This window comes from Papaver somniferum, chromosome 11, assembly GCF_003573695.1.
Source record: "Papaver somniferum cultivar HN1 chromosome 11, ASM357369v1, whole genome shotgun sequence".
NCBI lineage: Eukaryota > Viridiplantae > Streptophyta > Magnoliopsida > Ranunculales > Papaveraceae > Papaver > Papaver somniferum.
Window position 1 is genome coordinate 110,306,786 of NC_039368.1, and position 12,956 is coordinate 110,319,741.

General features: G+C 35.9%; 1 protein-coding gene across 6 annotated transcripts; it reads right to left on the reverse strand.

Annotated features, from left to right (window-relative positions):
- Nucleotides 1–60: 60 nt before the first annotated feature.
- Nucleotides 61–4,115, reverse strand: LOC113323632 (protein STRUBBELIG-RECEPTOR FAMILY 2-like). Of its 6 annotated transcripts, none has more exons than XM_026571954.1 (12): nt 4,005–4,115; nt 2,946–3,055; nt 2,639–2,771; nt 2,488–2,559; nt 2,335–2,400; nt 2,188–2,256; nt 2,018–2,089; nt 1,838–1,909; nt 1,691–1,756; nt 1,508–1,570; nt 856–1,018; nt 61–598 (listed from the first exon to the last, which is right to left on the reverse strand). In XM_026571954.1, the coding sequence occupies exons 2-12, from the start codon at nt 3,037–3,039 to the stop codon at nt 458–460; spliced, it is 1,011 nt and encodes a 336-aa protein (XP_026427739.1). In that variant the 5' UTR covers nt 3,040–3,055; nt 4,005–4,115; the 3' UTR covers nt 61–457. The 6 variants fall into 6 exon arrangements, with proteins under 6 accessions (XP_026427739.1, XP_026427736.1, XP_026427740.1 ...); XM_026571951.1 differs by having other exon boundaries at nt 2,946–3,051; nt 4,005–4,040; XM_026571955.1 differs by lacking the exon at nt 4,005–4,115 and adding an exon at nt 3,687–3,998 and having other exon boundaries at nt 2,946–3,051.
- Nucleotides 4,116–12,956: the final 8,841 nt, after the last annotated feature.

The following is a 12,956-nucleotide window of genomic DNA, read 5'->3' on the forward strand; positions in this document are numbered from 1 at the left end:
TAATTTCCATTCCATTTAAAATTTGAAAAGAAATAGTCTAAGAGAAGACTGATGGTGATGTGAAAAGAAAAGATGGAGTAGAATTGAATATGTTGATTCTTCTGCAAAAGGTATGATTATGCAGTATATGAGTGGGAAACTTCAGCTAAGCATGGGAAACACAACCAATGGAGGAGTTGCCTACAACAGTCCTGCTGGCTATCTGGTTTCTCCCGCTTTGCCTACTAGGTCTAATAAAGGTGGAGATTACATTCAGATATCCAAGCAAGGAAATTAGAAGACAGTTTGAAGACTTAAAATACCATGTTTAGCCAAGGCACCACGTGTTTTACATCTCTTTTCACAAAAGTGCATTTCCAATTATTAAAAGTTTCTAGTTGAAATCGCTTCCAAGGTGCCATTCACAGCATTGATAACATTTTGACAATCTCCTTCAACGTGTAAAGCCGCAACTCCCTTATCTTCGGCACACAAAACCGTTTCCAGAAGGGCCTTGGCTTCGGCCTGTTCGGGATCTAGCTCTTGCTGCATCTATTTCTCTAGCTCTTGCTGCATCTATTTCTCTAGCTCTTGCTCTATCTATTTGAAACTGTATTGCCTGCAAAATTTCTTAAGATTAGTCCACCTCCAATAGATGCTGCAAAAACTCCATTGTAATTAACAGGAGCACGTTGATGTTCTAAAAAAATCATGTTTGGAGTTCAGAAAAGATCTTTTGAATTAAATTAGGTTGAATTTCACATTTGGCTTTCCGAGCTTGCTTTTCTAGCCATCTAGCAATAGCCAAAGGCTACATGTTTTAGGATTTTGGCGTGTTAGAATTTGAGGATCCAGCTGCTCAAAGGGAGGACTAACCTCTTTTGCATTTGCAAACTTCATCCCCTCCGGCCACATTCTTTCATATTCACTCCTGGGGATTGGAAGTACTGGGCAGATGCTGTGTCTTCCTCTAAATCTGCGTTCTCGTTCCTTGAGATCAAACATATAATTGAACTCAGCAATCTCGGAATCAGTCATCCTGAAAAGACAAAAAAATAATCCTGAAAAATATATTTGTGCATGAAAATGGAAACTAATATGTTTTTACGCAAATGTAGGGAATTCGAAACCTGTGAATATAAATGGAAATGAAAACTAATATATTTTTAGGCATATGTAGGAAATTTGAAACTTATAAATACAAAAAGTTCGATATTTAAACTTCGTAAAGCTTGAGAAATAACCCTAAAAAATCTTAACTACCATGTACAAATGTCATGTCCCTGATCTTTATTGTCCAACTGCTTGTCTAATAGTTTATCTACTCCCACGTGACTTGAATATGGAACGCCCGGAGGAAATAAAACTAGTGGTAGAGGAAAATAAACTAGGGTATCTAGACAGAAGATGATTGGATCAACAGATGAAACAAAACAGTTATTACCACAACCAAAGACATGAACTGCATAGTTTCAGAAAATCCCCAAACAAAATTTATTAAAATAAAACACTGAGTTTGAAATTTTACTGTGGCTCTGGTAATAGAGACAAGTCCCCTGGCCGAGCATTGAAACGGTTTGTACGGAAGTCCCTGAGCATTGTTCAATAAGAGAAAATACAGTTAGTTAAACACTATGTGAAGGAAAATAAAAACTTGAAAGAAATTAAAACCATTACAAAAAATACTACACATGTCAAAGATGTTACTTACAGTTCATGGAGAGCGAGAGGAACAAGAACACTTACTGATCCATTGAACTCGTTATTTTGTAGAAACCTGGAATATAAAATTCTATAAGATGGCAGAATAAAGACACGCAGTGTGAATAACAAATCCAGTTGATCACATGCAACTTACAGTGATTTAAGATTTGTCAAACTTTCAAATGTGCTTGGTAGATTACCGGTGAATTTATTATGCGACAGATCCCTGAGATTTGTGGGAGAATAAAAATCCAAGTAGAGGGCATTAGACAAAAATTAACAAGAGGAATCCAATTGCGCTATGCACCAAATTAACAAGGTAAAGAAACAATACATTTGTTTTAGGTTCGGAAAACCTGTAAACGTATTGCCTAATGGTCCCGATAAGGAATTATGACTTAGGTTCCTGCATACAAAGATAAAGTAAGATAAAGTGGCGGACAATAACTTCATACATGTACAATTAAATGTGTCAGCTAAACACCATTGCGTCAAGAAACTCACAGATACTCCAGATACTTCATAGATTCAAGCGACAAATTAGTATTCTTGAAATTGTTACATGATAAGTCTCTGCTTTATAGAAACAAATGAGTCAGAAAAACACTTGAGGTGTTCAAGGAAGAAAACGGATGAATAAAAAAGTCTCACATATGTGTTGCATTAGGGGGTAAAGACATAGGTACTTCTCCCTCTATGTAATTGTGACTAAAATCCCTGTAGCCATAGTAAACAAAGTGTGTGAGCTTCCATCACGTTTTAGTTAAAGATTGATTCATCGTAAATCCTACAAAAACCACTTACAGCTGCTTCAATTGCAAAAGGTCGGAGAGATTGCCACCCAGACTTCCAGTTAGCTCGAGTCCATTAAGTTTACTGCTTGAACAATGATAGCCCAAAACTAAGAAAAGCGTCGACAATTAATTATTTATAACATGAAAGAGCTTAATATTACATGATAATAACCGATGATCCGGAGCACGATATGCCTTTCCATGCCTCCTCACAGGGATCCCCACCACTTAAATTCCATCCAACCAACTGTGGTGGTTGTTTCAGTGACATATACAGATCTTGAAGAACTGCGACTGAAAATCCACCAGGAAAGTGAGACGAGTTCAACTAGAAAGTCAGGAAAAGGTACGGGATTCTTCTCCCTCCAATACTCAAACCAGAATCAATAAAGAGAGTAACACCGGAAGAAGAAGAATGAGACATGAAAGTTAAAAGAACATAAACAGAACGAGAGATGAACGTGTTACCATCCGAAGGATCTGTCAGTGCAAAAGCTTGAAGAAACAGAACTGCCGAGCTGAGATACATGATAATTGAAATCCTCAAATATAATTTAGCCATTATTACCAGAACCTGCCTGAAGTGTGAGTAATTAAGTAAGGAAGCAAGATTGAAGAAGACAAAAGTAACTAGAGTAGACAAGAATAAGAGGAATAATAAAGTTGAGAGTCATTGGAGTTGAAACATGTATGTTTTAGGGTTTCTTCATAGCAGAAGATAGCCTCAATTCGAAGAATTAAACAAGAAATTTGCTCCATTATCCAGCTTAAACTTCACAATACAGCCTCAATTTCTTACAAATAAAAATCTATAATTATAAAATAGTCTTGATTTAGTAACAACAAAGTTAAAGAGAGAATAATTGTTTAGAGCAAATCTATAATTATAAGGGGTTCTCCTGCAACCTATGTATGTTAAATATTAACAGATGCAAATCAGTCGAACCCTAAAACATTACCAAAAGAGAAGACTACTGCTACAATGCCATGATTAATCCTTCTCAAATCCTCAAATCACCAACTGGTAGCTGATTTTGGGAAGCGGTTGTCAAAACTTAAAGGTTCAAAATTTACAATGAAACCCATCTAAAGAAGCTTGCATACCTAACTGACAATATTTCAAAATTGACATTGAAACCTAACTAACAATTTTTCTTTATCGGCATGGATGTTAAGATAATCAAAGAGAATTACAAGAAGCTTACATACCTTGCAGTTGATTTGTTTGGTTCTCAAATTTCTGAACTTGGTTTATATAGTTTGGCTTGTAAACCAAATATTAACCAAAATAGCACAAACTTAATGCAGGAAACTAACCAAACTAACATAAGAAAGCTAGACTAAAAAAATCACTCATTCCTTAACCCGATGAAACTTTGTATTTAAACGCCAAATTTCTTTCTTTTTCAAGGAAACATCTTGATTTCATTAACATAACAAGAATGGATACATCCCGTAGGTCTTTAACTTTCAAAGATGAAAACAATGATAAAATACATATATATTTCATAAACGCCAAATTTCTACCTTCAAAGGAAACACAGGCATCTTCGGTAGGTCTTTAACTTTTAAGAGATAAATAGGCTTTAACTTCGATGGCTGGAACTGCTAATAAGGGGCAAGGCAGGGCTGATGCCAAACATGCCTGGGGGTACCATTTTCTCATATAGATTGGTACTGCTCCTAAAATATTGGAACCCTCCTTTAGTAGTTAAAGATTTATTTTTTCTTCTATGTAAATACAAAAATTATCCTTTAATGAAAGAAATTCAAACTCCATAGGTTTTTGGCACCAGAGCAACAAGCTTAGTACCAACCCCTTTCTGAATAAAAAAAAATTATTAGTGAAAGATTTTTTTTATTTTTTTTTAAAGAAACATAATTTATTTAATTCAGAAAATATAACTACAAGAACACCATCTGACTAGTTCAATAGGAATACCATAATTTATTTAATTCAGAAAATACAACTACAAGGACACCATCTAACCAGTTCAACAGGCTGAAATTAAAAACAATAACAAAAAACAAGCTTCCACTAACCGCGCCAACTTACAAAGACTGAAGCATAACAAGAACCAACAGAGAAAACAAAACAACAACAGAGACTAAATTAAACTCCTCTAGAAAACCACTCCAGCAAACATTAAACTGTTCTTGCAAAAGAGTGGGTATAATAATTTTGGAGGAATAGAAACCCAATGATTATTATGAGGATATTTCATCACCCACTTAGCTAACCTATCTGTCTCCTTATTACAAGTTCTAGGTTGAAATTGGGTCTGAAATTGAGATAACAATTTGAGCAAACTACAACATTCACTAACCAAAGACTGATCTTCCCACTTTATTCCTTTCATTGAGCCAGATTGAATGGCTTCCATTAAGCTCATGTTGTTCCCTTCTAGAATAATCTTGCTAAAACTCCTCTGAGAAATCCAAATGACAGCATGTAAGACCGCAAGAGCTTCAGCCTGGTCAATGTCTCGAACTTCCATTGTGAAGGTCATGGCTTCTTGAAAAGCTCCTGAATGATTGCGAGTACAAAAGAAACACCAGCAAGATTAGAATTAGGAATAACGGAAGCATCTACATTCATTTTAATCCAGCCCACATACGGAGGATGCCAATATCTAATGCTATTAAAACTAGGCTGAATGGCCTGATGCATGTTATCATGAATATTTATATGAGACTGGTGACAAAATTTAAAAATTTGATGAGAGACAGCCATAGGATGCACATCTAACTTTTCATAACTACCACATAGTGACCATTGCTAAATTTAGTAAGCCTTTCCTATTCCTGCAAACTAGGTGATCTTTTTCAATCCAAGCTTGAATTCAGTCTTGTAGACTATGATAATTATTAGCATCTTGAAAGATATCTTGAGAGACATAAGATCACACTTGTTGAGCAAAAGGACAACGAAGAAACAAATGATTTTTAGTCTCTAGTTGAGCATCACACATTACACAATTATTATTGTTTACTGCAACTAGTATTTGAACCCTTGCTGCCACTGGCAAAATGTTTCTAGTTATCTTCCAGATAAACAGTTAACATTTAAAAGGAATATCCAAATGCCAAATAAGAATCTATATTCTTTTTTGCTCTCTAGTAAACATCTGCTGAGTACTCTGCTTTAAAATAACATTATAAGTAGATTGCACTGAAAAAGAACCACTTTTAATAAGAGACCATCTCAAATTATCTACTGCGGGTTGAGGAGGGATTTTAATTGTGGCTATTCCAGAAATCAGATCCCGATTAAACATCTGTTGAAGAATATCTTCCCTCCAAACCCTGTTCTGGTGATCAATAAGAGAAGAAACCTCGAGATTAGCCTGAGTTACATTTGTAGAATTCATAATCTATTGAAGAGACTATGTACCAATCCAATGAGCTTCAACAACTTCAACTCTAGACCTATCACCTATCTCCCAGATGTGAAACTTTCTTATCCAATGCAATCCTTGTGAATTCCCTGCCATATCCAAGTACCTTTCTTCTTGTTATGCCCATAAAGAGGATCCATATTTCTGAAATATCTAGCTTGCAACAATTGAACACATTTAGCTTCTGTCTCATAAAGCATTCTCCAAGCCAACTTAGTTAAGAAGGCTTCATTGAAAATTCTAGTATTCTTAAAACCCAAACCGCCCATTCTTTTAGGCTTACTTAATTCTTTACATCCTATAAATTTACAACCTTTTTTCGAAGCTTTATTGCACCAATAATCTCTTTGCAATGCCTCAAGTTTCCTTGCTGATTTTTCTGGAATTTTGAGACACCCCAGTTGAAATTGAGTCATAGAAGCAACAACAGCTTGAATCTTAGTTAAACAAAAATTACCACTTAACTTTATCTATTACATTAGGTATCAGATTACATTACATTAGTACTAGACTTAAGTATGTGTCAAGGAGAGGGACCCGTAAGGGGTGAGACCTCATCACTAGACCGCTAGGTCGGCCACACCCAACCCGAAGACTGTTAAGGACTTTATGTACTCGTACGTAGGTGCGAGGAGAGGGATGAAGGCATTTACCTGTTAGGGTGAGGTACTCGACGTAAGCTGAGAGGAAGAAAGCAGACTCAGCCTCTGTCATGCCAATCATTCTGTTGGCATCTCACATTCACGTCCCTGTTTGACTGCCGCTCGAGGATGTGGTTTAGATACGTTTGTGTCTTCTTAGTGGGTCCTTGGATCTACCTCTTATCTCCTTCTAAGACATGTTGTTGTCGTCGTCATATCTAATATGTCACTTAGTCATTTCTGCCTCGCTGCGAGTCAACACCTCCGAAATAAACATAAGATTTCATTCAGTGAGTCCGCGATCGCCCTCTGAACAATCAAAATAAGGTAAATCCCGAAGATAACTTTTGTACCAGTCTCTCTATGTAGTGATCCAATATGTGGTTTCGCACATTATACTACTTCTCCATTCATTTCCAATATTAATCGTGAAACACCATGAGCAGCAGGATATTGAGGTTCAAAATTCGAAGTGAAATTTTTTATTTGCCAGTTTCTAGTCGTCATGGGAAAGAAAGATATTATTCCCCTAGAGCATGTCCAATACCACCACAGTACCAGATATGCATCTCCTTCTTCTCTTTCGGTACCCGATCCCGAAACTTTGTTCAACATACTTGTGTTAACATTAACATATTCCGAGTCGACGATTATCTCTTTACCGTAGAGTGATTATATTTTTGTTACTATACGATTTTCTCTTCGTTTCCCAATGATTATTCCTTGAGTGTGTCTGCTTTCAACCAAGTTTTCTCTTATTCTCTGGATTAATTTTTTTTATCTTTTTTTCTTCTTGCTCTTTCTATTCTTCTATTCTCTTTCTATTTTGCATGTTCTTCCTCTGTGTGATCCCCCCTCACATTTATTGCGGGATCCCCATCCTCATCGAATCCTCATGATTATGATGAACTAATAGGCAGGATGTCACATCTGCTTGAAACTGAAGAAGAATCTCTTGCTATTGAGATTACAGATGACTGTTCTGAACCAAAGGAAGATTTGAAGTTCTGCATCATAATCAAATTCATCAATGACAGATAATATGGCTTAGGAATTTTGTATGATCTTCTTAAAAGAAGACGGAGACCTTCTGGAGCATTCTCAGTCACGGATTTCGGCATGGCTATGTACATGGTCAGATTTGAACTCCGTTGTGATCTTACTGTTGTTATAGATGGAGCTACGTGGAATATCAGTAATGATCTACTTCTGATGGAACCATTTGACCCTAAGAAACTTCCATCCGAGTACAAGTTTCAATATGCATATTTTAACATTCAAATTCATGGTTTATGAAAATGCGGGGGTCTAACAACCACACCCAAAAATTCGTTTGGCAATTTGAGAGGACTTACTCCAATATACTTTCTAGAGAATCAACTAGACAGTCAGACTCAATCTAGAGAAAAGTATATCAAAGAGTTTATATCTCTAACTCTTAATTCAATCTGCAATCATCAAATAAAAATCTATGAGCCCGATTGAATATAAGAGGAGTAACTTGAACAGTACCAAAGACTAATGTTCAAAGATCAATCAATTTCAATCAACAACCAAAGGTTGGATTTTCCAGTTGATCGATTCAACGCACAACCTGTGATATTTCAATTATATAACGAAATATAATGCGGAAAAGAAATAACATAGACACCATAATTTTTTTAACGAGGAAAACCGCAAATGCAGAAAAACCCCGGGACCTAGTCCGGTTTGAACACCACATTGTATTAAGCCGCTACAAACACTAGCCTGCTACCAATGAACTTTGGACTGGACTGTAGTTGAACCCTAATAAATCTCACACTGATTCAAGGTACAGTTGCGTTCCTTATGTCTCTGATCCCAGCAGGATACTACGTACTTGATTCCCTTAGCTGATCTCATCCACAACTAAGAGTTGCTAAGACCCAAAGTCGAAAACTTGATACACAAATCTATCTCACACAGAAAAGTCTATAAAATGAATAAATTTGTCTCCCACAGAAATACCCGAGAGTTTAGCTAATCCAGAAAAATACTGAGAGGAATTACATAGTGAGATAGTCTAGTTAGGAAAACTCAATAAATTGAAATCCTCAAATATAATTTAGCCATTATTACCAGAACCTGCCTAAAGTGCGAGTAATTAAGTAAGGAAGCAAGATTAAAGAAGACAAAAGTAACTAGAGTAGACAAGAATAAGAGAAATAATAAAGTTGAGTCAATGGAGATGAAACGTGTATGTTTTAGGGTTTCTTCATAACAGAAGATATCCTCAATTCAAAGAATAAAACAAGAAATTTGCTCCATTATCCAGCATAAACTTCACAATACAGCCTCAATTTCTTACAGATAAGAATCTATAATTATAAAATAGTCTTGATTTAGTAACAACAAAGTTAAAGAGAGGATAATTGTTTAGAGGAAATATATAATTATAGGGGGTTCTCCTGCAACCTATGTATGTCAAATAACAGATGCAAATCAGTCAAACCCTAAAACATTATCAAAAGAGAAGACTACTGCTACAATTTCTTGATTAATCCTTCTCAAATCCTCAAATCACCAACTCGTAGTTGATTTTGGGAAGTGGTTGTCAAAACTAAAGGTTCAAAATTTACAATGAAACCTAACAAATAGATTCCTTTTATCATCTTAATGTAAACATTGAAAGAAGCTTGCATACGTAACTAACAATTTTTCAAAATTTACAATGAAACCTAACCAACAATTTTCTTTATCAGCATGCATGGATGTTAAGATAATCAAAGAGAATTACAAGATGCTTACATACCTTGCAGTTGTCTTGGTTTAGTCTATAGTACAATAAATATTAACAAAAATAGCACAAACTAACCAAACTAACATAAGAAAGCTAGACTCATAAAATCACTCATTCCTAAACTTAATGAAACTTTGTTTTTAAGGGTTTTTTTTTTCCTCTGTATGTTTATTTGAAGGAAGGCTTTAACTTCGATGGCTGGAACTGCTAAGGGATGAGGCCAAACATGGTTTGGGTTGGAGGTATTCATATTTGATAGACGCATTTATGTGTCTAATATGTCTCAATTGTATGTATTGTTAATGCTCGATTTTATATTTATTTTGTTATTTTATGTCTTTGTAGGTATTTATAGAGAAATAAGCTCTTGAGGCAAAATTGGCTCGAAAAGTGGTGTTTTACACCCTAGGATAAAGTACTAAAGGCACCCCAGAAATGCACCGGAAGTACCCCAAAAATGTGCCGGAGAAACCCCAGAAAAATTACTATTTACGCCCAAAAATTACTATTTGCACCCCATAAGGCAAGTGCTAAAGGGAAACCCGTACAGGATTAGGGGGAGTAAGTCTTCTTCTCAAATTCAAAAAAAATAAAAAATAAAACCAATTTTGGCGGGAAAACATTTCACTTCACTGGTAGAATTTCGATCGAATGTTTGGAGGAGTTTTTGTGTCATTCAATCGCTGAAACTTCATGGGTAGTTGTGATATGTCCTAACAGAGCTAGTATGTGTGTTTGTTTCGATTAAATTTGGCTGGATAACTTGGTTTAATCCAAATAGGGAGTTGGAGGAAAAACATGAGCTTGCACGAGTTGTGAGGAATTTAAACGTGTACTGCACGTGCTTGGAAGAGTTGATCGATATTCTGGAGCGTGAAGAAGGTATATAAGGAAAGAAATACAGCTGTAGACGCGTAGGAAAACGATTTTTGGAAACAATATATTTTCGAGAATAAAAGAAATAATGGGATTAAATAAAGAGATTTTGGGAGATTCAATGTCGCAATGATATATAAATAGGTTCCTAGGATCACATAGAAGGAGGTCGAGAGTTTGGGGTCAAAAGGGAGAGTTTAGAGTAACAAGAGAGGAGATTGATCGTGTTGCAGAGAAAACGTTTTTGCTGCTGCACCAAGAACGCGAAGAACATAAGACGCACACAGAGCAGTCTTATATGCTACAGTGACAACGATATCAGACGAGGGTCGCAGAGATACAACAACAGCAGTTCTTTTTTATCGTTCTTTGTAACAGTGTTTTGCAACAATTATAAACGTTGCAAACACACGATTTTCATTATTTTCTCCAATGAAATGTGGTAATCTTTATTTTATTTAATTTATGCAATTATTATATGATTATTTTCCTTGATAAATAAATAGATAAAATGGTTTTTGTTAAACAATTGTTATTTCAATTGATGGAGCATGCTAGCCTAGGGTTTTGATGTCCCATACTTTTGATTTACAGTTGTTATTTCTAAAAAATCAACTTTTGCAATGTTAAGAATCAATTTGAATGAAGGAATTGCATGATTAAAATTAGAGAATATAAATCACTTTGATATTGGTAATTAGTGGAATCCATAGCCCCAGTCTTTTCCATATTTTTCATATCACTTTTATTTAAGTTTCCTATATTTTTTTATTTAAAATTAAGTCTAAAATATGCTTTCACAAGTCTTGAACGAATCTTATTACTACAACATCATTGAAAATCACATCAATTTTTGAGAGCCCCGTTTTTGGAAACTTCAGTTTTGAGAAACTACCCCTAATACTCCTAGTCCTTTGGTAGTGCCAGAAATGGAAACTTTGAAAGCTTTGCTAAACCCAACTAGGACCTCTCGTCCGTCTTGTATCAAGTTAGCTGAAACCGAGGCAAAGTATGAACTGAAACCTGGGACTTTACAGATGCTCCCATTGTTTTTAGGGAAGGATAATGAGAACCCCTATTTTCATGTTAGGGAATTTGAAGAGGTTTGTAGTACTCTGAAAATTAAAAATCTAAGTGATGATGCGTTGAAACTTAGGTTATTCCCCTTTTCCTTAAAAGATAAAGCCAAATCTTGGCTGTATAGTTTGGACTCTGAGTCAATTGAAACCTATGACCAACTTACTTCTGCCTTTATACATAAGTTTTTCCCAAGGCATAAAACATCGTCTATTAGGACACAAATATGTACTTTTTCCCAACAAGAGGGAGAATCTTTATATAGGTACTTAGAAAGGTTCAATGACTTGATATCTCAATGTCCTCATCATGGTTTGGAGAAGTTTGGGTTAGTTCAGATCTTTTACGAGGGTTTAGATTATTCAACAACAACCATGGTTGAGTCCTTATGCACATGTGGGTTTGAGAATAAAACTGTTAATGAAGCGATGACATTTTTGAATGAAATCGCCGATAAGACCCAACAATGGGAAAATAGTAGGGAAACCCAGAAAATAATTCTTCTAAGTAGAGGAAATGTTAATAGGGTAGAAGGATCTCATGAGTCAGATGCCAAAATAGCAGTTATAGCCAAAAGGTTAGAAGCCTTAGAATTAGGTCATTCTAGTGGTAGTAGTGGAAGAAATGAGCCTTTTCGGGAAGGCCATGTTGTTGAAGAGAAAGCCAATGTTCTTTATAACAACACTAGGTTTGATAACCGACAGAAGTTTGACCCATATTCAGAAACCTATAACCCTGGCTGGAGAAACCATCCAAACCTTTCTTGGTCCAAGGGCCAGAATCAAGGTCAGTCAGTAATGCTCAGGTTCCCCCAGGTTTTGGATATACTAAGAATCCTTCATCGCCGGCACAGTTTTCAGAACCCTTCGGATAATAAGATTATGAGTTTAGAAGAGCCTCTTGCTTTGTTAACTCGTAACACTGTGCAGTTTCAGCAATATGTTGCTCAAGGTTTAGAATAAAATAAGAGAATAGGTCAGGCTAACTCTCAGGCTATTTCCGAGTTGAAAACCCAGGTTAGTCAGATAAATGAGTCTTTAAGAGAAAGAGGTAAGTTTCATAGTCAGACTCAACCCAACCCTAGAGGAAATAATGAAATAGGTGAAAGACCATCTGATCATGTTGCTTTGAAATATCTTTTGTCTAAGAAGGATACAAAACCTAGATTGATTAGGTGGATCCTTTTGTTTCAAGAGTTTTCTCCAGACATTAGAGACAAAAAGGGTGCCGAAAATGTTGTAGCAGACCACTTGTCTAGGCTAGTTGTTAGTTCCCCTGATAATTCCCTTCCTATAAAGGATAGCTTTCCTGATGAACAATTGTTCTTTGTTACCCAATTACCTTGATATGCGAATATAGTGAACTATCTTGTTACTGGTCGAATGCCCCAAAATTGGGGTAAACAAGATCGTTCTAGGTTTTTAGCTGAGGTTAAGCACTTCTTTTGGGATGATCCTTATTTGTTTAAGTATTGTCCAGACCAGATTATTAGGAGATATATACCTGAGAGTGACCAGTCTAGTATTATTTCCTTTTGTCATGATCATGCTTGTGGGGGTCACTTTAGTGCTAAGAAAACTGCTGCTAAGATATTGCAGTGTGGATTCTATTGGCCTTCGTTGTTTAAAGACTCCCACAGTTACTGTGTGACTTGTGAACGTTGCCAGAAATTAGGAACCATTTCCCGTAGGAACATGATGCCCTTGAACCCTATTTTAGTTGTGGA

Excerpts from the sequence above, each read along its gene's own strand:
- LOC113323632 (XM_026571951.1), bottom strand. The coding sequence starts at position 4,025 with ATGCCTGTGTTTCCTTTGAAG. Across the intron at positions 2,772-2,945 it reads ACTGACAGATCCTTCGGATG|TCGCAGTTCTTCAAGATCTG; the intron begins GTAACACGTTCA and ends GTGGATTTTCAG. Across the intron at positions 2,090-2,187 it reads ATGAAGTATCTGGAGTATCT|GAACCTAAGTCATAATTCCT; the intron begins GTGAGTTTCTTG and ends CTTTGTATGCAG.